Below are 26,025 nucleotides of genomic sequence, written 5' to 3' on the forward strand. Positions count from 1 at the left end.
CTTAAGAATGGGTACCTCTGAAAGACACGGAACAAGGTTGAAGAATCCACATTTATTTGCAGTTCTTTTAGTTGTATGTTGATGGTCATAGACTGGAGTTGATTTGTCTCAATATTTTGTAATCTAGGTATAATGAATAGGACACTATTGGGTCCTATGTCATCCATACTTATTTTTTAAATTACAACTTATTGAACTATTAATGACACATGTCTAAATTATTGTTATGAATTGAAAAAAAGAAAGCATCCCATGCAATAACTCTATACAGTAGAGGATGGTGATTCTTAAACTTTATTCCCTCACAATCCTATTTCTCTTTTTCACCTAGAATGTTTTACAGAACACCAGTATACAGGTATAGAACTCAAACATTTACTGATAATAAATCATAATAAATTTTCTATTAAGAATCTCTTAAACTTATGTGACCCCAAGTGGATTACAACTCACTATTTCAATAGCTATGGTACAGACCAGTTTTTCTGAAACGATCTTTAGCAATTCCCAAAACTCTCTGAGGATTTATAAGCTGAAAACAGTTTTCATAATAAAATTAAGGCTTCTACCTTTTATACACATGTTCTTGACATTTGTTGTTATTGACAATCTCCCAGCCTGCGAACCAAAATTGTTTAAATGACCCATGCATCATGGTATAAAATTAAACCTAGGTGGAAGAGTACAATAAAAAAGCCTGTAAGTAAGCCCAAAACAGCTCATTTCACTTAGAATTGTCCTTCATGAAGCAATGAAAATTGTTATTATTTAAGACCAGAGAGATAGCAAAGGAGTTATGGCACTTACTTTGCATGTGGCCACTTCAGAGTCAGGAATAAGCCCTGAGCACCACCGAGTGTGGCCCAAGCAGATTTGCTCTTACTATCCCTTGCTCTCGGCTACCACACTTTGGTAATACTGACTACACTGGGAAGATGCAGACAGTACTCCTAGTGGATTCCAAAGTGCAGTGGTTATAAAAAAAAAAAGAAAAGAAGAAAAGACACTCCCTTACAAAGCGCCTTTGTGCTTGAAGTAAGAACTGGAGAAATTAGTCCTGATTGTTCAAACTTTAGACATTTGATAGATGTTTTCCTCAAAAAAAACAACAGTCTGTCACTTCAAAGGGAAGTGATACCATTTATCACCCATCCCTCATATTTCCAACAAAAATTAGATCATTAGAAAACTTGCACTTGTTCATGAGATTGTAACTAATTCCCGATTTGAAGATGATTCTGATGAGGTCACAAGTGATATCAACTATTGTTGTTTGGATGATATTGTATAATAAAATATGCCAACATTTGGAAGATTCTATTAACCACGTATTGAACCAACATTTTCTTTGTTAACTGGTTTTGTTCGAGAGACTCCCTAGTACTCTGGGGCTCTGGCAGTGCTTGAGGCAAGTGGTGCCGGGGCCCAAATCCAGGCCCTGGGCGTGCCAGCCAAGCACTCCTGCCTTCTGAGTAATCGCCCAGCTTGCGAACCCAAATTGTTTAAATGACCCATGCATCATGTTATAAAATTAAACCCAGGCAGAAGAGTAAAAGAGCAAGAATAAAGACTGGTGGAGTTTTATGCAGCAGAGGAAAATGACTCTCATGGTATTTGATTTCAACTTTAAAGTTCATAACTCCATGGATGGGTCATTGATCAGATTTCAAGTTTCACATACCAAGTTACTTTTCAGAAACTATCATCCATTGAGTGTAGGCATAATATTAAAAAATGTTCCCTGTCATAGCTAGTGCCTCTCCCTTTGCCAGACCCCCCATCCTTGTGAGGTCAGATTTTTTTCATCAACTTCCACCAAAACAATTTATGGCACTGAATACAGACGCAGATGTGAGCTCACAACTGTCTTTTATACACCAACCTTCAGAGATATTCGCAGATATTTGAAAATTAAAGATATTCAGAGAGATTTGCTGATATTCGAGAACAAAAGCCATGCCACTGTTCTCATTGCTTTTATTTTGGAAAAACAATATTTTTTCATGAAAATAAGTCACCATGCTGAAATTGGAAGAATCAGCATGGTGCTACCAACCTGGAGAAAATTGGTTCAGGCAGGAATCCTCATTGGATGCTAGAACTGGAGGAAAAATTTGATGAAGAATAGAATATTTTCATGGCCTTAAAATGCTTATTGGTTGTAAAGGAATATTTAGCAGAGCGCTTCAGCACCGTGACCCTGGAATCAAACCCCTTTTAAGAAGCAGTGAGACAATATTTCCCAGAGGTAGCAGACAGGAAAGGAGGACCCTCCTAGCTATGATGACAGTGCTTGGATCAAATCAAGAGCCAGCTGTTGAAAAAAATCCAAAAAGTGAGCCACACCCACCTTTACACAGAGACATGGTGACTATTTTTAGATCATTTTCAAAAGTGTCAGATCCTGAACAGCAAAGGAAAACTGAAAATATTCCAGTGGAAAAATGGCAAAGAAAAGACAATTAGATGTCACATCTGACCCCATGAATCCTGGAGGAAAAGGCCAGTTAGGGCCTCCAGGGTTAAACTGATATTCCAGTTTCCAGATATCTGCCCTCTGCTTACAAGTTCATGCATCTCAAATTATTTCAGTGGTGGTGACAATACATACTGGAGATAAAGATAAGAAGGAATGCATATTTTGTCATTTTGATCTCAGCTCTGCCTCAATTCAACTCTATTTCTCTACCTCATCAAGCCAGTGAAAAGTGAAGATAGTTACATTGTTAAGCCATGAAACTCTTATATTCAGCCACTTTGAATTTGAATCATCACTTTTCAGAAAGAAATTAAAGGATAAGTAACAGAAAAGGCTTTGTCATTGAGATATGCTATTGTCTACTTTCCTTGTTTAAATTTGCTAATAGTTGTGATTTTTCTTTAAACAGATCATCAGAAATTGGAAAGGGAAGCTAGAATCTGCCGTCTTTTGAAGCACCCCAATATTGGTAAGGGACTATAGTCAATGTATGTTAAATACCAGCTTTTTATGTTGTATATATATTTTCACACTTCAGGCTATTTATTGAATAATCTAGAATATTGATGACTTTTAGCATATAGGTTCTGAATGTTTGGTCATGGTTACATGTGATCTTAAATTTCTTTTTTGATGCAGTGATTGTAATAGGCTTGGAAAATTAAGTGTCTACACAACTAATTATTAGTTAAAGGTTTATTTACATTCAAAACGATAGCACAGCTGTTAGGGCGTTAGCCATGCATGCGGCCAACTCTGCTGGCCCGGGTTCTATTCCTCAAACCCTCTCTGAGAGCTCGGCAAGCTATCGAGAGTATCTCGCCCTCACAGCAAAGCCTGGCAAGCTCCCCATGATGTATTCAGTATGCCAGCACCGCAACAAGTCTCACAATGGAGACGTTACTGGACCTGCTCAAGCAAATCGATGAGCATCGGGAAGACAGTGACAGTGACAGTGACTTATAATTTAAGATTGATCAACATTTGTAGAACACAGTAAAAGCGTTTGCCTTTACAAAAAGAGTACAGGTAGCTGTATTCATTGAACCAGTGGTTATTTCTCTTGTGCCAAAAGTTGAATTCCAACCTGTGGAAAAATGGGAAGCATACATTAATTTGGCCACCATTTATTACTTTATTTTAAACACATATTTTGGAGTCCCAATGGAAAACCAGCAGGACCGTACTACTGTTCAAGAAGGGAGACATCCATGACATTGGCAACTATCACCCGATCTGCCTATTGTCTGTCATCTACAAGTTGTTCACTCGAGTCATCCTAAATAGGATTGGCAGAACACTAGATGAAGGACAACCATGCGAGCAAGCAGGGTTCCGCAAAGGATTCAGCACCATCGACCATATCCACACGATAACCAAGCTCATTGAGGTTTCTCGGGAGTTCAAGATGCCGCTCTGTTTAACGTTCATTGATTTAAAGAAGGCCTTTGATTCTGTTGAGACGGAAGCGGTCATTGAAGCCCTAGCCAATCAGGGCATTCAAGCCCAATACATCAGGATCCTCCGTGAGCTGTATTGCGGATTCACTACCAGGATCTCACCATTCTACAAAGAAGTGATCATTGATGTCAAGAGAGGGGTGCGGCAGGGTGATACCATTTCACCGAAACTCTTCAGTGCCACTCTCGAGAACATCATGCGACGACTGGAATGGGAAGGAATGGGAGTGAAGATAGATGGTCGGCAACTACACCACCTCCGCTTTGCTGATGACATTGTTTTAATAACACCAAACATCAGCCAAGCGGCACAAATGCTGACCGACTTTGACCGTGAGTGTGGAAAGGTAGGACTACAGCTGAATCTTACGAAGACAATGTTTATGAGAAACAGCCTTGTTCCTGATGCCCCATTCGCTCTCAATGGAATGACCATCTCTGAATGCAACAGCTATGTGTACCTAGGTCGAGAGGTCAACATGACAAACGACCTGGCACCCGAGCTGCGCAGGAGGAAGAGAGTGGCTTGGAATGCCTTCAAGAACGTCGAAGAAATAGCTAAGAGGACGAAGAACCTCCTGCTCCGGGCACATCTCTTTGATTCCACTGTTCTTCCTGCATTAACATATGCATCAGAGACCTGGGCCCTACGCAAACAAGATGAGAACGCTATTCAGGTCTCCCAAAGAAGAATAGAAAGAGCTATGCTTGGAATATCACGTGCACTCAAATGAGAGAAAGAATCCGGAGTTCTGACATCCGTCGACGATCAAGAATCAGGGACGCTGTCTCATTTGCCAAGGTGTCGAAAATCAGATGGGCTGGTCACGTAATGAGATTTAAAGACGACCGCTGGACTAGAGCTGTTACCGACTGGATTCCACGGGATGTCAAAAGACCGCGTGGCCGCCCACCTTCCAGATGGTCAGACTTCTTCGTCAAGATCATGAACGATCGGTTTGAGGCCCTTCATGTTCCCGGAGTGAACAGATGCCATTGGGCTACACTAGCACGCGACAGGGACAAATGGAGACGTTACTGGTGCCCGCTCGAGCAAATCGACGACTAACGGGAAGTTAAGTGAAGTGATTAAGTGATTTTGGAGTCATCTGCATTTAATTAGTTTGATGTCTCTGCATTGGCTCACGTGTAAAATGAAAATTATAATCTGTTCCCAAATTTGTAGAACAGTTGTGAAAACTAAAATGGAACTTTTGTCAAGCATTGACAGTTCTCTCTGTATTAAGACTTTAAAGGGAAGGCGGGGTATTCGTTGAAGAGTGCTTTTATACATGTCTCTAACGATCATTGAGCTGTTCGTCATGAAGTACGGAGAGACGGAGTTTATGCAATATTTTAGTCAGTTAAATTGCTTTCATTTATGCTATTAAAAGTTTGATATTAAGTTTGCTCTAGAAGCTTAGAAAATTACTTTGGAAGATTATTCCTCTTTGATTACAAAATAGCATAATGGTTTTAAAAATAAGTTGATGAATGTTAGAAAGATGAAAGAATGAAAGAAAAAAGTCTTTCCTTGTGTATTCATATAGACACAAAATTAATTGAAATACACCATTGTAGAATCTAGTTTGAATTATTGGGGGGAATTATTGAATTATTGGGGGGAATGTTAGTGTCAGTCACAGTATTTGTGATACTGTAAAAGAGGGAGTGATCACTTAGTAGAAATTACAGAACCATCCACTGTCCTTTTATTAATGCATACAGAGCTGTACCCTTTCTATTCCTGCTTTGAAGTGTTTAGCATTTCATATATGGCGGGTAAATTTTAACTCCTTAAGTGAATGAGTAGGCACTGACTGATTCTGAGACACTAACAGCTCTCTGGAAAAGAAATTTTCTGGTTAGGAGAACGAGCAGAAAAGTAAGCCTACCCCCCTCACGGGTATAGCTGATGCCAGTCGGCAACATTTCTTGGTGGGCTATGTCACTTTCGCATAGGGCACCACTGACTGACTTTGCTTCAAGACCTGCTTTCTTGCTGCCGGGCAGTGTTGGGCTTGAGATGCAGGTATGGGCAGGACTGGGCTATTCCGGAACCTTCTCCTGGATTGGCCATGGTCTTCTCAGCATCTCCACTTACTCTCCCTCTGCATGATGTTGGTCTGTTTCAGAATTCCTATTTCACCTGGAACTGATGCAGGTGAGGCAGAAACGGTCTTTCAATATTTTCAAGAATGAAAATATTGAGTAATAAAGATGCTAAGATTCAGAGTTGGAAAGTAGAAAAGTTTATTGGAAAGTAGAAAAGAAAAGAAGCTCCTCAGGTGGGGAGGAACTTAATATAGGATGAAGTTAACTCTGGCTCTGTTTGTGGGTATTTTATAGCATAACTGGTCTTTGTGTTGCAGGGAATGCAGGGAGGGTAAAGATAAGCCCTTTTAAATGAAAATTGGGCTCTTGGCAAGTGTTACAGAGGATGAGCATCTGTTAGACCCTCAAACCATTTGCCTTAGGTAAAAGTAAAGTAAAGGCCCTCCCGTTGATCATCAATTTGCTCAAGCGGGCCCAGTAATGTCTCCATTGGAGACTTCGTTGTTACTGTGTTTGGCATATCGAATACAGTCACGGGGAGCTTGCCAGGCTCTGCAGATACTGCAGATACTGCACAGCCAGTATCTGCCGTGCAGGCGAGATACTCTCAGTAGCTTGCCGGGCTCTCCGAGAGGGGCGGAGGAATCGAACTCGGTTCGGCCATGTTGGCTGCATGCAAGGCAAACGCCCTACCGCTGTGCTATGGCTCCAGCCCTTGCCTTAGGTATTTCCCATTATCTTAACCTCCCTGTGAGCCTAAGCTCTGGGAGAAATTTTGTAATAGACAGTTGCTGACTCTCTGTTTATCAGAAAAAGCACAGGTATTTGCTGGAAATTAAAAAAAAAAAGGTACTGCTCACTACATTTACCTAGAGTAAACAGACCTCCTCTTTTGGTCCTGACACATGGAGGACCCCCCTAATAATGGCTCATTTGGAACACAGACATTCTGACCCCCTTCTGGCCACATTCCTCTGAGGCACTTACTGGACATTGCAACATTGCGACTCCTACACAAATGCTGGACACATACAATATGGCCCATAATATTAGCCAAATAGCCCACTGAATGTTCAAAAATATTTTTCATCCTGAGGTTAACATAAAAGCTATTCTCCCCCCAACTCCCCTGTCAGATTGTTGTATCTTGTGTGATTTTTGTCTTTTAATTAGGATCTTTCCAAAAATCTCTTTGTAACTAGGAGGTTTTTGTGCTCTCCAAAGGAAGGTTATTTGGTAGGCTATTTGGCTGGGGTCTGGCAGTGCAATTACCATTAATTGACATGAAAAAAGTTTGGCACATTCCCAGCCACTCCCCAACCAAATAACTTGCCAAACCATACCAAATAGAACTTAGAAGCTTTTGGAGAGTGGGGGAAGCTGTAGTGAAAATCTCTGCCGCTGTTTTCTTTAGGAAAGCAGAGTCAGGCATTCTAGACAGATGCCTAGATCTGCTGCCCGCATGCAGTAACTAACGAATATGCAGAAGTTGTATACCGTGGAAGGTTCTCAAATTGGGGACTTGCCTTGCATTTGGCCAGTCCTCGGTGTGATCTGCAGCAACACATACAGTCCCCTGAGCATCACTGGGAGTGATCCCTGAGCACAGCTAGGTAAAGCCCAACCTCCTCAAAAAATCAGATGAGAACTGAAATCTAGAGCAATAGCAATAGCACAGCAGGTAGGCACTTGTCTTGCATACGGTCAAACCAGGCTTGATTCCCGGCACCCAGGAGTAATTCCTGAGCACTGCTGGGTGTGCCATTGCCCTTAAAAAAAATTAGATGAGAAATTTTCCCCCAAAATTATTGACATTGTGTGAGGCAGTGGTCTCCATGCGCTCTGTATCCCTGTGTCGTTTGAAGGAATTGGGGTGACCCGTGTTTGTGCCTGAATAGTGAGCTCTTCCTCTGCCCAGCAGAATCTCAGGAGAACAAGTGCCACTGGGGAAATGCCTGGTTTTTGAAGTCGGGGATCAATTTCCCATTTCGGAGATGTTCCCAGCGGGTGGGGGAAAACAGGGACATGTCTCTCTGGATGCCCACTTAGGTACCTAACTCAGAGGGGGCATTAAACTCCCCCAGGCTAGACTTCCTCACCTGCCGCTTGCACACGTCAGTTCTTTGGGAATCCAGCGGACACTCAAGTCCAGGCTCCTGCCCTCAGGGGTAGATGCCAATGAATGAAGAAGCGGGTGTTAGATTGGCATTATTATTGGGGAGGGAGAACGGAAAGGAACTTGGGAATGTTGGGATCAGTTTTAAGTAGTTGGTTCAGGGGACTGGATGGAGAATGCACACTGAGGAAAGAACCAGGAGGAGGTAGCAAATCATTTAGCTCACCCCTGCATTCTGCAAAGCTTAGTTTTCTCAGGGCCAGAAAGAATGTGAACGTTAATTATATGTCAGTTGATGGGTCTGTGGGGTCACATCACCTGACTGTTGCGTTTCCTGAGGTGGAGAGGATGCTTTGGCAAAGGCAGCAGTACCCATAACTAGCAGCTTCATGGAGGGACCTCACCACAGCCATGGGTCACACAGGAAAAGGAGCGTTTGGTCTGCAGTGCCTTGAAATAAGCAGCTGTGGCATTAAGGTGAAACTCTCTCCTCTTCCTCACCTTCCTCCATTTGGTTGCCTACCCAGTTTTCTTCACATCTTATCAGTAGTTAGAACGTTGAGGAAGAAAATTCAGTTCAGACAGGTCTTTTCCCTGCCTTTTTCTCAGCACGAAATCGATGAGCTGACACTTCACAGCAAATAAAGGTCTCTCCCAAAGAAAAACATTTTACTGATTTATTTTTGGTTTTGTGCCACTCCATGCGATGCTCAGGGGTTACTCCTGGCTCTGCACTCAGGATTTACTTCTAGTGGTGCTTGGGGGGAAACAGTCTAGGATGCTGAGGATCAAACCTGGGTTGACTACAAGCAAGGCAAACACTCTACACTCTATCTCACCAGCCACCCCAAAACATATTTTGAACCAACAAGAGAGCTTATTTTCTCTTGGGACATACCAGAGAGTCTGGGGGAAACAGTCTGGGATACTGGGGATCAAACCTGGGTTTGACTACATGCAAGACAAACACTCTACATTCTATCTCACCAGCTCCCAAGAAACATATTTTGAACCAACAAGAGAGCTTATTTTCTCTTGGGACATACCAGAGGGTTTGAAGTAGGCATCATCAAATTTCCTGAGAAAGGGAAATCCCCTTCCAGATAGAGAAGTTGTAGCAAAAACCATCTTTATCTCAAAGTCTCAAGGGGTGGTACTGGGCTTCCCCCACTCCTGTCCTCTAAGGAAATAAGCCACAAACAAATCAACTGGCACACTCATAGCGTATGAATTAGTTTTTTTTGCAAGGAATTCAAATAGGGGAACTAGATACTCAGGGTTCGGGTGGCTACTGTCAGAGAGAAACAAATCTCACACACCAAAAATGACAGTAGACGCAATATGCTCAAGGGACTTGCAGTGGGAAAGAGCTGGTTCCCCCGTCCAAATTCGGCAGAGTCAGCTGGAGATCTAAAGTCACCAAATGGAATGGGGGGGGTCCCGTCTACAGATGACAGCAAGGATGGACATACAGTCTTATGAGCATAGCCAGGTAAGTTCATCCTCAAGGAAGACTTTGGACCCAAGGGTGTGGAGTGAAGAACTCAACCAGATGGCATTTGATGGCAGAAGTAGGGCTATGACTTAGGGTTTTTTCTTTCTTTCTTTCCTTTTCTTCTTTTTTTGCAGCATCTAGAGCTACTCAGGGGCCACTCCTGGCTTTGTGTTTGTGGGGCAGAGTCACTCCCGGCAGTGCTCAGACAAGGGATAGAACTCTGGCCTTTTGCATGCAAAGCATGTGCTCAGCACATTGAGGTCTCTCTTTAGCCCCTTAGTAGGAATTTTTGTTGCAAGCAGCTCAGACAGGTACATAGTTCAGTGACAAGGCCTGTAGAAAACTCAGACTAGGAGGAGCTGTCTAAAGCTGACCAAGAAAAGATGCTGTGTCACTGCTGTTGAGTGGCATGTCTGGCCGGGGACTAGTATTGATGAAGCACTACCCACATTCATTTCAGATTACTCTACTTTTTCACGGCATGGCTTGATTTCTGTTTCAAGAATTTTAAGAATTATTCCCCCCAAAAAAATATTTGGAAGAAATAAGTCAATACATGTACTGAAGCCCAAGTAACTGAAAGCAGTTCTGGGAAACTTAGTCAGACAGGCAATATACACTCATTGAATGTAGCCTTAGGGACCTGTAAAGAACCCAACCAAGCGAGGATAGAGAAACTACCATGTGCTCTGATTCACTCCTCCGATGAGCCAAGTGAGAAGATACCCTCTCAGAAGACTTAAGGAGTCCACATTGGAGGCAGCTTCTCACTTGGCAATATTATAAATCGCGTTGTGGAGTCGTTCCAGTCTCTAGAGGCCTGAATTAAACATCTCCTGACTCTGCATGAGAAAGAATAAGATGGCTTTGTTGTGATCATTTGTTTCGTTGTCTTAAATTTTGGAGAGGCATTTATCTTTGTAGAAGAACTGGGCTTTGTGGGTGAACTCTTTCCTGATAAGACAGAGTGAGCCCCAAGATGAAAAGGGGCTCAGTGCCTCCTTGAGGCTTCATCTGTCTTGGGGGCTGGGACCCCTACTTCAGTGGCTAAACTTCCCGGGATGTCATCATGTTCTACTGCCCCAAACTGACCAGCATCCCTGCCAGACATGATAAGAAGCTGGAGTAGAAACTTAAGAAACTTAAGAATCTTAGTGTTGGGTCCAGAGCGATAGTACAGTGGGTAGGGAGTATGCCCTGGGTTGGATCCCCGGTATCCCATATTGTTCTCCAAGCACCACCGGGACTAATTACTGAGTGCAGAGCCAGGAGTAAACCCCTGAACCTGAACATCGCTGGGTGTGACCCAAAAAGAAAAACAAAATCTTAGTGTCCATGGAAAATTTCATGGACTCAGTGGGCACCTCTGATTCTGCTGAGGACCCTGTCTGGCTCCAGGGCCCCCGTGCTCATTGACTGGTAGTTACTCTCTTTGTGAGGTAGAGGAAATATTTGCTATTTTATTTCCTTTAGAGAATTATTATGATTAGAAGACGCATCTTATCATATTGGTGAGCAGTAATGAACTTAGGGAACTTTTCAATGTTAAGTAAATTTAGTTTGAGCGCATGGTTCTGTGTCACTGTTTGTCAAATACTGTCAGTTTCATGAAGTTTGCTTGCTAGTTCTTCAGCTAAATACTGAACATTGGAAGAGATTTCTGTAACAAATGTATTCTGTGTATTTATATAAGGTAATGTATTTTCTTATAAGGTGTGAAAAGCTAATTCTGTTACTGCTGAAATATTTTACAGATTGGTTAGTATAGACTTCATTATTTTGATAACTGAGTAATTCAACGTGTTTTGACTCCAAATAACTTACCCCCATTTGGATTTCTGCAATGGCATTGCAAACCTAAATTCCTCACATCCTAGTACCATCCCCTCTTGGAAGAGATGACAGTGTTTAGGGCATCTGACAAGCTGCAAGAAGATTGAAAAAGTATTGTTATACAGGCCCTCTCCAGAATTAGAAAGTTTTGATTCAAATCAAGCCTCCCCGCCTATTGAATCAACATGAAGTAAAAAATATCTAATTCTTAGACAAGAGATGGTAACTAAGTTTTGGAGAGCTTGTGTGTTCCCAGTGTACCATCTGCAATCACCAGATAGGGAGAAGTAGCTCTAAGTATGATGCTTTGTTTGAGTGGGTTGTATAGTGAGCACATCAAGTAGTTCATGAAATTACATAGGAAATGTGAATTTTAGAACATACAAGGCCTTTGTGTTCTCTGTATGTAATTTTTCAGGTAGGGGAGAGATGGTGGCCTTTAGGATTTACATAATGTTTATCCTTTACTAAAATGTGATTCTGAAGCTCCTGTAGGAATTACCTAAGTCTGACCTGGATTCTGCAAGCGGAGACTGGAGGCTTCATCAGAGAAGGAATTAAGAAGTTCAAGGTCACATACAAATGTCTACAGAAATTTTTTTTTTAAGCAGAACTTTTACCTTAAAAGAAAAACAACATTTACCCTGCTTGCAGTTTTCTTAAGGATAAAAACAAAACAAAAAGATTACACCTCCGTTATATAAGCTTAAAACTTAGAGACTCTCGGTAGTTATCAGCTGCTTAAGCTGCCTTCTCCAGTTGTTACGACAGTATTCCAGTATCTGAAACAGTGATAATGTAATTTTCCTCGGTCTTTTCTGCGTTTTTGGCTGGTAGATGTAATGTTCATAATAGCATGTAATTCTGTACATATAAATTGTTTGTTTCATTGTTTTGAGCTACACCCAATGATTCTCAGGATGTACTCCTGGCTCTGTGCTCAGGAATCACTCCTTCAAAGGACCATATGCAGTGCAAGGATCAAACTCCAGTTTGGTATACTACCCACTGTGCTAACTTTCTGGCCCCATGAATAAGTATTTTTTTTTAATCATTGAGAAACTTTCTCTAGTGTCATTCCAGCAGAAAATAGTAATGTAACACCAGTCAGAAGCAAATTAGTCTTGATTTTTTATTTGCCTTTTATTTGATTAGATCTCACCTCTTTATCTTGAGTATTTGGTGTGAAGACTAACTTGCTTCTTAGCATATCTTACTATCTGCACAATTGATTTTTCTCTTTTAGCACATGAGGAGTAGCACAGAGAGATGTTTTTCCAGAAGTCCAGATTTTTTAGTTTCATTTTCTATTTTAGCCTTTTTTTCCATTTCTACCTTTATCCATTCTATATGGTGCTAGTCATGCACTCTTTATAATTGGCAGTTGAAAGTAGAATTCAGGCTGGTGCTCAGGGAATCATGTGGGCTGGGGATGGAATGCAGGCTGCCCTCATGCAAAGGGAGAAAGGAAGAAAGTCTTCCTTTCTCCCTAAGTCATTAACCACTGAAATAACTGGATAGAAAAGTAAAGCATGGATATAAATATTATAGCTGGTTTAGAATTAATTGCATATTAAATCATTATACTGTTATACTATTCAATTGGGAACGAATTCCTTAAACTTTATTAACTTTAATGACAGTACTTGTGACAAATGAAAAATCTTTTATTTGATCCTGTATTTATTTACTTGTCAAGTCAAGATAATCCCCTCTGTACTGGAGAGACAGTTCAGGGGAGAAGCTGCTTGTTTTGACACTGACCCAGATTCAATTTCTGAGTACCACAAGGAGTGACCCTTGAGCATAGATAGGAGTATGCCCTGAACACAGTCCCCTAGCCAAGAAATTAAAATAGAAGAGTAGCCCCTCTTATTGAACAGGAAAGTGTGAGAAATATTTGTCAGAGAACAGTAAAGGTTATTTTGTCTCCTTAACCTGACAGTATTGTTAAGATACACAATAGAACAAAAATTTAAACTTGTTTTTAAATTGTAGGCTATCAGTCAAGATAGAACACTGTTTACAGGAAGAGGAGTCCTAAGTTGCCATAAGCCTTTGGGATGCATGTAAAATAAGCTTTGCATACAATATTTTATCAGGTTTTTTGGTTTTGGGGATCACAACCAAGGTCTCAATCATGGAACAGCTGAGCAGGACAACTGACCCACACCCTCAAACCTGGGAGGAGGGAGCATTTTCATAAAATATCACAGGAATTACATCGCAGAATGTTTTGAGAAAACCTTTGAAAATATAATTAACCATTCAATTAGAGCATTTACTCATTGAGTTTTATAATGCTGGTTGGAGTTTAGTTGGTTTGAAAACTCAAAACTTTAGAAAAGTTAGCTCTACCATCCAATTATTTTTAAGTTTGTAATTAAGAATTTCTTTTAAATTGTTTTACAGATGTAAGTTGGTTGGTTAGTCCTTTAAATAAGGTGTTTTGTTTTGTTTTGTTTTTAAAAAGCATCTGTCAGGACCAGAGTGATAGCACAATGGGGAGGGTGTTTGCCTTGTACATGACCGACCTCGGTTCGATCCCTGGCATCCCATATGGTGCCCCAAGCAACACCAGGAGTGATTCCTGAGCACAGAGCCAGGAGTGACCCCTGAGTATTGCTGGGTATGGCCCCCAAACTGAAAAAAAAAAGAACAATAAAAAGCAGCTGTCTAATACTAATAGAAGGAACTCAAGTACTCATGAGTGTACTGTAGACTGATGAGTCAAACTTGTTGACTAGTGACTTAGGCTAATGATATAACACAGGAAAGTAGACATAGACATATGACTTGAATTCTCTTAAACTCTCACATTTGCACTTTGATGGTAATTAATAGCATTGCTTCTACCAATGGACAGAAACTATTGGTAACATTTAGTTTGTACTGATGGAGTTCATTATTTTTATAGTTTGTTGTTGACAAATTATTTTTATTTTTATATAATAAGTTACTTGTTTTAATCAAAGCCCTCAAATAAAAAGAAAAATTTTTGTGCCTACACAATTAGTCACTCAAGATGATAGCAATGGTTAGACGAGTCCATTACTTTGGACATAGAAAAACTTGCCTCTCATTTGTTCCATCAGATAAAGTGCTAATCTCTAAGATATATAAAGTCACTGTCACTGTCCTCCCATTGTTCATCGATTTGCTCGAGCGGGCCCAGTAACATTATGAGACTTGTTACTGTGTTTGGCATATCTAATACATCACGGGTGACTTGCCAGGCTTTACTGTGCAGGCAAGATACTCTTGTAGCTTGCAAGGCTCTCTGAGAGGGGCAGAGGAACCGAACTTGGGTCAGCAGTGTCAGCTGCATGCAAGGCAAACTCTCTACCTGCTGTGCTATCGCTCCAGCCCATATATAAAGTGTATTTATATATATATATATATACACACACACACACACACACACACACACACACATATATATAAAGTACTTGCAAAGCTCTAACAGATGAATAACCTCATCAAAAATAAATGGGCAGAAGGGATGAACACTTTCCTGAAGAAGTCATTGGGTCACCAGTATATATATATATATATATATATATATATATATATATTAAATTAGTATCTAATAAATGAAGCTAGTATATATGTATATACTAAATATATATTCATGGGCTGGAGCGATAGCACAGCAAGTAGGGCATTTGCCTTGCACGCAGCCAACATGGCCGACCCGAGTTCGATTTCTCCGCCCCTCTTGGAGAGCCCGGCAAGCTACCGAGAGTATCTCGCCTGCACGGCAAAGCCTGGCAAGCTACTCATGATATATTCGATATGCCAAACACAGTAACAAGTCTCACAATGTTACTAGGCCCACTCGAGCAAATTGGTGAATAATGGGAGGACAGTGACAGTGATATATTCATGCATTACTTTTTCTTCTTCTAATTTATTAATCATTAGATGAGCTCTCTATATATCTACATTTGATTTCAGAAATAAAAAAATTATACCATCTGGATAAAGGTGACATGAGCAAAGTTGAACAAAATAAAAATATGCACAATTTACAAGTTCTTTTCTTTTTCCAATGATTGGATGCTAAGCATTGTTTGAGTTATATAGTACTTATTGTTTGAGTTAAAATATTGAAAGACTACAAGGATGAATGAGACAAAGTCTTTGACTATAGGAAGTCACAGTTCAGGAGAACAATTCTGTATATAACTGAAATACAGTGTGGTTCCAGGCTATCATGGTACTGTTACAGAAGTACCATGAGAACAGAGATAAGTTAGAAACAGTAATTGAAACACGATGGATAATAGACAGAATTTTGCCATAAAGAAGTAAAATCTGCTGGGGCCCCAAGTAGTAGTATAGAAGGTAAGGCACTTGCTTTGCATGCAGTCAATCACAGTTCTATCCCCAGCACCAAATATGGTCTACCAAGTCCCACCAGGAGTGATCCCTGAGAATTGAACCAGGAGAAAGCCCTGAGCACTGATAGGTGTAACCCAACCACTCAACCCACCCTTCCCCCTCCACACACACAAGTAATAAACTCAGTAATGTTATAGAAAGAGAGGAAAACAAAAGGAAATGATCAGGTGTCAAAAATCTATAATGCACTGAAAAAAATGGGAAAATCTGGGCTGTTTAGAGTTTTTAATGTGATTGTGGCCATAATGATTGATCTGGAATAAACATAGGATTGAGTTTCTATGCCAAGAAAGCGCATGTCTAGTCTGTATAAATTGAAACATGGGTAAAGATTTTGTTGAGCTGGCTATATAAGTCAAGTTTCTCGAAGGAAAATCTTGGTAGTCATATACATAATTGTTTGTAGAGTCAAGAGAAACTTGTGTTGAAAGAGCATGTGGAAATTTCTCGAATTCAGTTCAATAAAAGACATGATGGGTTCCCCAGCCCTGGTTCCGGGAGAGATGAGATACCAAGGAGAGTGTGAAAGAGGAAGTAAGTGATCTTGGAGAGTAGTCCAGTTGTTTCTGGGGATTCTAGGACACTTCACCTCAGTTTTCTAAAAAGATGTTGAGTCCTGTAAAAATAGAAAACAGAGGTGAGGGGGTTGGAGCTAATAGCAAGTTGGATGCCTGCCTTGTATGTGACAGTCCAGGTTTGATCCCTGTCATCCCATATGGTTCCCCGAGCACGGCAGGAAGTGATCCCTGAGCACAGGGCCAGGAGTAAGCCCTGAGCACTGCTGGGTATGGTCCTCAAACAAACAGACAAACAAAAAAGAAAAGAAAGGGGAGTTGGGAGAAATTAGATGTGGATGTGAAGGTGTGGTGAAATTATTTTTTAAAGATCACAAAATGCCTACGTAGGGAGACCAGGCACAAAAGGGCTGAACAGAAACAGGATCTAGTATGACCCCCAAACCGGATCACTTCCCTGACCTGCAACCTCTGCCCATGGGCGACTTCTATTTGGGAGGGGTCTTTGGTACTGGTGGGGACCATCCTCCCTGCAATGAGGATCACAGACCAAGGGGCACCGGAGTGATAGCACAGTGGAGAGGGCATTTGCCTTCCACACAGCAAACCTGGGTTCAATCCCCAGCATCCCATATGGTCCCCCAAGCACCACGAGGAGTAGTTCCTGAGTGCAGAGCCAGGAGTAACCCCTGAGCATTGCTGGGTTTAACCCAAAAAGCAAAAAAAAAAAAAAAAATCATAGATCAAGAGTTGAACACATCATCAGGCTCCAGGTGGAGGTCCTGATGTTTGATGGAGGAAGCCAGGACAGCATAATGGGTTGTCGTTATCTTGAACAAGCAAATTGGCATTGCAACAGCCCGTGGCCTCGGGTGGCTCCGTGCTCTGGAGTGTTCTTTCTCCCACATTCTGCCTGCTGGGGCGAGGCTCTCCTCTCCTCATTCCTTCCTGCCACAGCCAAACCTGTGTGAGTCAGTAACTGGCCTGCCTTAAGCCTTTCATCTGCCTCGCCTTATCTGACAGCGCTGAACTGGCACAGAGCGCTGGAGAGAGTGGATGTGGATTTTGGAGGCATTTACGTGTAGGGGACAGTGAGGGTGACTATGAGGATTATGAAGCGCCAAAAATAGAGGATGACGAATGGCAACATGTAGAGAGTTGAAGTTTTGTTTCTTAAGAAAGAGCAATGACAATGATTTTCTTAGATTTTTATTCTGAAACTACTTTAATAGATATATGAAAAAGCTAGAACTTTATTCTTGTAGAATAAAAGAAAGATTTTTTTGGGGGGGTTAATGTTTGTAAGTGGATAATTTTTTTTTAATCCACTTACAAAAAAATGACAGTTTTTTTTTTCCTTTAAGCAACAATAGTCAGATGTGCTGTGGAAGGTTTACATTCATTTTAAGTTACTAAACTGTAAAAAAAAATGTATATTTTTATATATTTATGTATATGTATGGGCTGGAGTGATAGCACAGCGAGTAAGGTGTTTGCCTAGCACACGGCCAACCCGAGTTCAGTTCCTCTGCCCCTCTTGGGAGTCCAGCAAGCTACTGAGAGTATCTCACCCACACGGCAAAGCCTGGCAAGCTACCTGTGACGTATTCAATATGCCAAAAATAGTAACAACAAGTCTCACAATTTGTTGTGAGATGTTACTGGTGCCTGCTCAAGGAAATCAATGAACAATGGGAGGATGGTGCTATAGTACTATGTATATATATGTATATACATGGAGCAATAGCACAGCGGGTAGGGTGGTTGCCTTGCATGCCACCGACCCGGCCAACGCAAGTTTGATTTCTCTGCCCCTCTCGAAGAGCCCAGCAAGCTATCGAGGGTATCTTGCCTGCACGGCAAAGCTTGGGACACTACCCGTGATGTATTTGATACGCCAAACAAAGTAACGACAAGTCTCACAATGGAGACATTACGGGGCCCATTTGAGCAAATCGATGAACAATGGGAGGACAATGCAGTTCTCTCTCTCTCTCTCTCTCTCTCTCTATATATATATATATATATATGTACCAAGATGATAAATTTTATTCACAGGTTTCATTTTGTTAGAGCTATAATGATGATACTATTTTGCAGCTCATCTGCAAATTTTCATGCCCAGAAAACTTCTCATTTAACATCTGGAAGGACCAAATATACATTTAAGCCTATTAGGCTCTTTGCAAAAGAAGACTGATATAACATTGCTTCCAAATGTCATTCTCTGCTACATAGTGACATTTTAATTTTTGATATTTTCCTATAAATCTGACCTTCAAAATTAAATTACACCTCCTGATTACTTTAGAAGAATATATTCTTTTATTGTTTATCAGGGTGGGGGGTTGAGCCACATCTGACAATGTTCAGGACTTACTCCTGGCTCTGCACTCAGGAATTAACTCCTGGCAGTACTCAGGGGGCCATATAGGATGCTGGGGATTGATCCGGGTTGGCCACGTGCAAGGCAAGTGATCTTCCTGCTGTACTATCACTCTGGCCCAAGAACATATTCTTTTTTTTTTTTTGATATTTGAAAGTTGAATATTTTTTATTTTTTATTTTTATTAGTGAAACACCATGAGGTACAGTTGTAGACTTACAAATTTTTGTGCTTGGGTTTCAGTTATACAATGATCGAGTACCCATCCCTCCACCAGTGCCCATTCTCCATCACCAATGATCCCAGTATCCCTCCCACCTCCCCCATCCCCCACATCCCACCCCGCCTCTGTGGCAGAACCTTTTGTTCTCTCTCTCCTTTTGGGTGCTGTGGTTTGCAAAAGAGATTGAGTGGCAATCGTGTTCGGTCTATAGTCTACTCTCAGCACGCATCTCCCATCCTGGGAGGATCCTCCCAACACCTTTTATTTCTTAAGATGGATAAGAAAATGAGATGTAAGCCATTCCACCTGCCCTCCAGACCTGACCCCAAATCCCAAATAATTTTTGCTTGAAGGTTGGTTTTCCTCCAGAGTGACTTTGTCCCCTCCCTCCATCTCTCCTCCTGAGGACACTTGAGGATAGGAATTTGCCTATCACAAATGGGAGTGCCCGTCTGACATCAGTGCCCGGGTGGCATTGAACCTCCCACAGCACACAAGACTGTCCTCATGGCAATGAATTGTTTGTGTCGAGGCAGGGAGACCTTTATTTAAGGCAAGAGCAATGGAGCAGGAAGGCAAATAAACAGACGGCCTTCCTCCAGGTAGCTCCGTGGCTCTGGGGTTTGAGTTCAGTTGTTCCCTTGAACCAGGGGACAGGGGACGCCAGGCCCACAGCTGTATAAGGCCCAGGAAATACTATGTCTGTCCCTGCCCGGTGCATGTGGTACTGGACACGGATGCTTCTAGAGGACTACTGTGTGTGTGGCCCAAGAAATGACTACACGTCCACATGACCCGGAGTGCAGAAAAGCTCCCCGCCCCGGCTTTAAGAAAAGGGCACTGAGCAGTACTTGCAGAGAATATGCTAGAGAATATTCCTTCCCATCTTCTCTTCTAACAGAAAGTAGAAAAATGACAAGTTGAAACATCAACTGCAAGTTGAAGTCACAGATTAGAATACTCCCCCCAATCATTTGTAAAGATATTTATATAATGGGGGAAAATGGGGGAGGGGGTGAAGCACACCTGACTGTTCAGGGCTTACTCCTGGATCTGAGCTCAGGGATCACTCCTGGCGGGGATGAGGGAATCATGTGGGGCACAGGGAATTGAACTTGAGTCAGCCACATGCAAGGCCAGCATTCTACTCGATGTACTATTCTTCCAACAGCAGGAAGAATTTTTTTAAATTTCAAACTACATATAGTACAATTTTTATTTAACAAAATGAAAGAATGATCATACATAAGAAAGAACTCAACTGGAAAACAAGATGAGATTTTTGTGTTCAATAATTTAAAGTTCTTTTAATAGGATAAAATTGGCTTACTATTGGCTGAAGATAAAATTGATTTACTACAAAAATACAACTACCTAGAATATAAGACTATGCTTGCTAAATCTGACATAATATTGCAATTTCTATAAAATATTTAAGTGAAGTTTTTAAATCTTTAAAAGACTTAATTTGTGTTTTCTACACCTATGATAAATCTAGATGACAAAAGAATATTGTGTGATGACCTTTTTTATTTACTGGTGCTCAGTGGAGCAAATCACTGAACAATTGGAGGACAATGCTACAGTTCAGTTAAAACTAAGTGGGAAAACAAAAGAAAAACTGATACTAAGATGAAAACTGATACTAAGTGAAAGCTCTTAAATCCCTGTTGAAGTGAAATGAGAAAACATCCAAGAATCAGATGGAGATTCCAAGTGATTCACCAGTGAGTTGTTTGATTTTCCTGGACGTCAGTTAGAATATGCCCCACTTTGGATGCTGGACCTCATTTAGACTTTCATAGGAGCTTCAAAAAATTTCACAAAAAAATTCACATTTTTCATATAGCTTGGAGTGTTTACTGAGACCAAGAGAGCCCAAACATGGGACCAGTCGAACTTTCTTGCTGGCCCATGAAAAACTGTAACACCCGAATCATGTGTTTTGTGAGTCAAAATGGTGTTACATAAAAATCCTTATTGTAGATAATGGGTTTCACTCTGCTTCATGGCCGCTGTAAAACATATTGAGAAGCATCGAGCCAGACCCAGGGTTTTGTCTTAAAACAAAGCTTCTTAGGCTAAAATGCCCGCTTGCTCTGAAAACAAGACTCTTCAAGTGTTCCTCATTGCTGTAAAAAGATGGTGCAGCTGGGTCCCTCCTTTTCAGCTGCCATCTCTCAAGCTACCTTTGGGGTGAGGTCACCAGAGGGGAGGGGAGGCATCATGTCTCCCGCTTAGAAACAACACCCCAGACAGGTGTTGCTTGCGCCTGTCCTTGTGTCTATTCTGCCTGCTTATCCCTTTCCCTGACTAGTGTCCTATCCAACAAGTTTTACTACCATGAATAATAAGAGATTTCAAATGCAGCTCTAGTGATGAAACCATCTAGGCATGCTATTAGTAAAAGTCACAAGGCCGGGGCTGGCATGTGCTAATGACCATTCCCTGCAGAACCTTCCAGAAGCAGTTTTGTTTGGGCAACCATGAAAGGGACCCTTATGGAAGGACAGGGATCTTTCTTTCTTTCTTTCTTTCTTTCTTTCTCTTTCTTTATTTTTAATCTAATACTACAGTCTTCTAACTTTGTTGATCTTCTTCCCAGTTAATCTGTTTTGGGGGTGCATTTCTCTGCTATAAAGTACCTCCCAATGAGAGAGGTGGGATGATGTGCTCGCTTCTGGAAGGTTCTCCAAAACCTAGGAAGTATCCATTTGGTTTGGGTGCTTTTGTTTTTAAGGCAGTCTATGAAGGTGGCATAGAGGTTGCAGTTCCTTGTTTGTTATCCATTTTGTATTCATTTGTGACCATATCTGGTCATGCTCAGAGCTTGTTCCTAGCTCTGCACTCAGGGACCATATGGGGTGCCAGGGATTGAACCTGGCCCTGCCACCTGCAGGCAAATGCCCTACCCGCTGTGCTATCTCTCCTCCCTGTTTAGATTTTAATATTGAATTCCCATGACCCCTGGGATTTTGCCCAGGTGATGATGGCATGAGCCCCCAGCCAGGGCTTAGCCATGCCCCTCCCCCTGTCCTGTCATGCTGTCTCTGCTCTGGGGCTCCCCTCCCCCAGCACCTCTTCTTGGGTCCCTGCCGCCCCCCTTCCCCATCCTCTGCCCTCCTGCCTCCTCTCCTGCTCGCTGGAGCTTTCCTTACCGCTTTATCTCCTGCTCGCTGGTGTCTAACCCTCCGGGAAAGCAAGGCTCTTGCTTAACAGCTGTACCCCCCATAATCCAGCCCTGAAATAGAACCCAGCTTAAACTCAGCACCCGTGAAAGTTGCAAGAATTCAGAATAGCCTGGAAAGGTGGTGGGGGAGGGGAGGGTATGGTGGGCAGCAAGCGGGGAGCTGTGTTTTCACTGAATTTAGATGATGTGAAAGTGAAGAACATAGAAATCTTGACTCATGGTGGCAGGTTGCTCCAGCGTGGGTTTCCTGCCCTGCCCTGCTGTCTCCTTGGGCCTGCTCTGGCCGGCATAAGGCCACGCCTAAACAAAGACCATAAAGCAGTGAGCGACAGATGGCCACGGTCGAATTTGGCAGGTCAGCAGACTCTGTGAGTCAGCATGGTGTTCTGGCCGGACCACCCCCCCGAGACCCCCCATGTCACTTCCTGCAGCACTCCTGGCCCTTAGACCCAACTCAGCCCAGACTCTCCTGGGATCCGCCTTCCCCGCTAGCTGCGAGAGGTTCACGGGCTTCCTCAGGGGCATCGAGAAGAGGCTCACGGTTTATGGTATCTGGCAGGCACCCTAGACTGCCCTTCACGCCTCAGGAGCATTTGCATGAAATCCCAGGTAGCACGGCTGTACCCTCAGAGAGCATCGGCGTTCTTCCCTCCTGACACTTCTATCACCTTCTCTGAAAGGGCTCTGGGTCACACACCCATGTCCTCCAGCCCCAATCTGCTTTTCAGGTAAAAGGATCTGTTGACTGTTCACTGAAACCAAACCCCTTCACTGCATGTAAAAACCCAGTCTTCTGTGAAGGAAAGAAAGAGGGTTGGCTGCCTCATCCTTACGGGTGCTTCAGACCTGGAGGCTCTCTGGCTTTGACTCTTCTTCGGTGGATAGTTGATTATGTATTCCAGCTGACCTACACACACACACACACACAAACACACACACACACACAGTTTCTATGGTGACTCTGACTCCTGCCATCTCCTCAGACTTTGTACCTCAGACTTCCTACCTTCTGACTCACAATGGCCAACGTCAGCCTTGTCTGCCTTCATCTTGTCTGTTCCTTCTTTCCCGCTCTGACGCTGTTGAGAGCTCCTTCATCCTTCCCCTGTCCTTCCCTGAACCCCGAGTCTGCACTTCTTCTGAAGTTAAACAGTTTCTCAGCAGCTAACATTCTGAATTTTTAGTAACTAATCATGGGGGTCAAAGAAGCGTGATGTCAGGCTGAAGCTAGAGAGAGGCGTTTGCTGTGACACTGCAGAGGAGCAAGTAGTGTCTTGGCCGAGATGCATGGGATGCTCAGGTTGAGCTGCCCAGGCTGTGTGGTGCTCCATTCGCCGTTTCGTCACCACAGGCCAGTGTGATGTGAAGGCCGCTGAGGAGTCTGACTGTCCTCAAGGAGAGATGACGGTGCCACGTGGAACACATTGGTTCTTCAGAGACCCAGGACATCCCCCGCTGAGGGAAGCATGTCAGGCTCTTCCCTGGGGTGACCTCGAGGCAGGGAGGACAGTGAGACTGAGGATGGCAGCGGGCCTGTGGGGAAGGCCCTGCTGTCTCCTCCTCTGTGTGGATGGGTACTGTAGGTGGCCAGCAGTGGCGGACCGTCCCAACTCTGTGTTGACAGCTTGTCGGAATTCCCTGGCGTGGGAAGACCATTAACACAGTCCCAGCCCTTGTCCTGCTGTGAGGCCTTGAGGCTGTGGACATGACTATAGGGTTTTGATGGGCTCTGGGCTTGAGACCCTAGGTGCCCTGTGCTGGTTGTCTGAACCCCTACAGCCAGTCCCTGTCTGACCTTCACCTTGAGAGTGGCACTGACCTCCACCCCACAACCTTTGTGCTCTCCACAGTGCAGCAACTGCCATGGCCCCCGCTCTCTTCCTGGCTTGCTTCTGGTGTCCTTAGAGGTGAAGCAGTCCTTCCTGTGGAAGGCCCACTTGGACAACAGCTGTTCAAGTGGGTTTAGGTCGAAGAACTGTCATGAGTCAGCTGGGAGAGATTTTCATCCTTATGATTGACCTGGCATTTTGATGGTTTCATTTCTAATCCTTGAGCTATATTTCAAAGATAATTCTCAAAACTAACTAGAGGTACTAGAAGTCATTTTATTGCAGGTGTGTTTTCTAATGTTCTTTGTAGTACGCACAGACATTTATTTATGGTGGTTTTTCTTTTTTCTTTTCTTTTTTTTTTTTCTTTTTGGGTCACACCCAGCGATGCTCAGGGGTTCCTCCTGGCTCTGCACTCAGGAATTACTCCAGGCGGTGCCCAGGGATGCCGGGGATCGACCCTGGGTTGGCTGTGTGCAAGACAAATGCCCTATCCACTGTACTATTGCTCCAGCCCTTATGGTGGTTTTTCTTAATTTTAAATTGTAGTATGTCTCTGTGTTCCATGATAGATTTTTAAACTTTTCTCCTGCATGCTGTTTTTCAGTTGAGGGTTTCTTGACCTCCTAGAGAATCACATCTTAGCTTTGGGCATTATCAAAGTTTTATGAAGTTGCCGATTCAAAATGTCCTGTTAGAGTTTTTACTGTTTGATGTGGGGGAACATTTTATTCTGAAAGATATGTGTATGTAGTGCTTGGAGTCTGCTGTTTGTTTGTTTTTTACATTTATGTACTTATTGATTAGTGTCCCAGGACATTCTGAGATATTCAAGGGTCACAATTTACAAAAAGCCTTGCTCTAGAGACTATTTTATAAAGAAGTAAATTCCCCATGATGTTTTGGACCAGGAATGATCTCATCAGCTCCATAGACTACAGGACACCTGTCTTCATATCAGGGCAGAAAACAGAATCTGTGAGACAGATAGATGTGCAGATATTAAAGCCTGAATCCTATAGCTCGAGCTCGAGGTAAAGGCCCTCCCGTTGATCATCGATTTGCTCGAGCGGGCCCAGTAACGTCTCCATTGGAGACTTTGTTGTTACTGTGTCTGGCATATTGAATACTCTCGGTAGCTTGCCGGGCTCTCCGAGAGGGGCGGAGGAATCGAACTCGGGTCGGCCATGTTGGCTGCATGCAAGGCAAACGCCCTACCCGCTGTGCTATCGCTCCAGCCCCCAAATCCTATAGCAGGTGCATGTAATTAGTTTTTCCCGGGTCTCCTCTGCAGATATTATGTCCCCATTTTTGAAGCAATCCGTTAAGTCTTGAGCACCAGCAGCACATCTTGCCCACTTGGAGAAGCCAAATTTCCCCCAAATTCATGTAGTTGCCTGAGGTTACTTCACTGATGAAGGATGGAGCCAGAATTCAAATACATTTGTTTGATTCCAAAGTTCATGCTTTCCACCATACAGACCTTCTGTTTTTTGCTTCCTCCTCAGGCTCAGCCCAGGGAGAGTGCCCCGAGCAGCTGTGTCACTTGTTCTTTAAAGAAAGCACTAGAAAATGTGACCGGCTCACTACCATAAAAGAGGTGATGCGTCAGGGACTTCCTGTTGGTGCTCCTGGGATGTGAGAATGTTGACACAGTGACAGATGAAAGGAGCATGTAATTAGGAGTACAGATGAGAGAACTCAAGGGATCATAGAGAGGCCTTGGAACACAGTTTCCAGGATGTGGGCGCCATCGTGGTGACAACAGTGACAGTTCGCAGGGAGTGGGCAGCAGTGGTGTCCCCAAATCACAGAGGTGGGGTGAGCCATTCTGAGGCGCATGGTATTGTGCCCTTTTGAGGCGGTGGTCACAGTAGGTAGGGTCATGGGCTCCTCCTTCCATCCTCAACTTGCTCGGAGAAGCAACTCTGTAGCTCCCACTTCCTGCTCTTGGGCTGGACTTCTCAGAAGGCAGAAGGCTCCCTCAGCCTGGCTGTAGTTGGGTTGAGTGGAATGCCTCAGGTTCTCATCCAACCTGCA

At 42.9% G+C, this 26,025-nt stretch overlaps 1 protein-coding gene across 9 annotated transcripts in view; it reads left to right on the plus strand.

The window, feature by feature from the left end:
• CAMK2D (calcium/calmodulin dependent protein kinase II delta) overlaps positions 1 to 26,025 on the plus strand; it is a 262,278-nt gene that overhangs the window by 90,348 nt on the left and 145,905 nt on the right. For all 9 annotated transcript variants that reach the window (XM_056116619.1, XM_056116624.1, XM_056116621.1 and 6 more), the window contains exon 3: positions 2,889 to 2,948. In XM_056116619.1, coding sequence (XP_055972594.1) covers positions 2,889 to 2,948 — 60 coding nt within the window. The remainder of the gene's footprint in view (positions 1 to 2,888; positions 2,949 to 26,025) is intronic.

The sequence above is a fragment of the Sorex fumeus genome, unplaced genomic scaffold (genome assembly GCF_029834395.1).
Source record: "Sorex fumeus unplaced genomic scaffold, SorFum_2.1 ptg000033l, whole genome shotgun sequence".
Lineage (NCBI taxonomy): Eukaryota > Metazoa > Chordata > Mammalia > Eulipotyphla > Soricidae > Sorex > Sorex fumeus.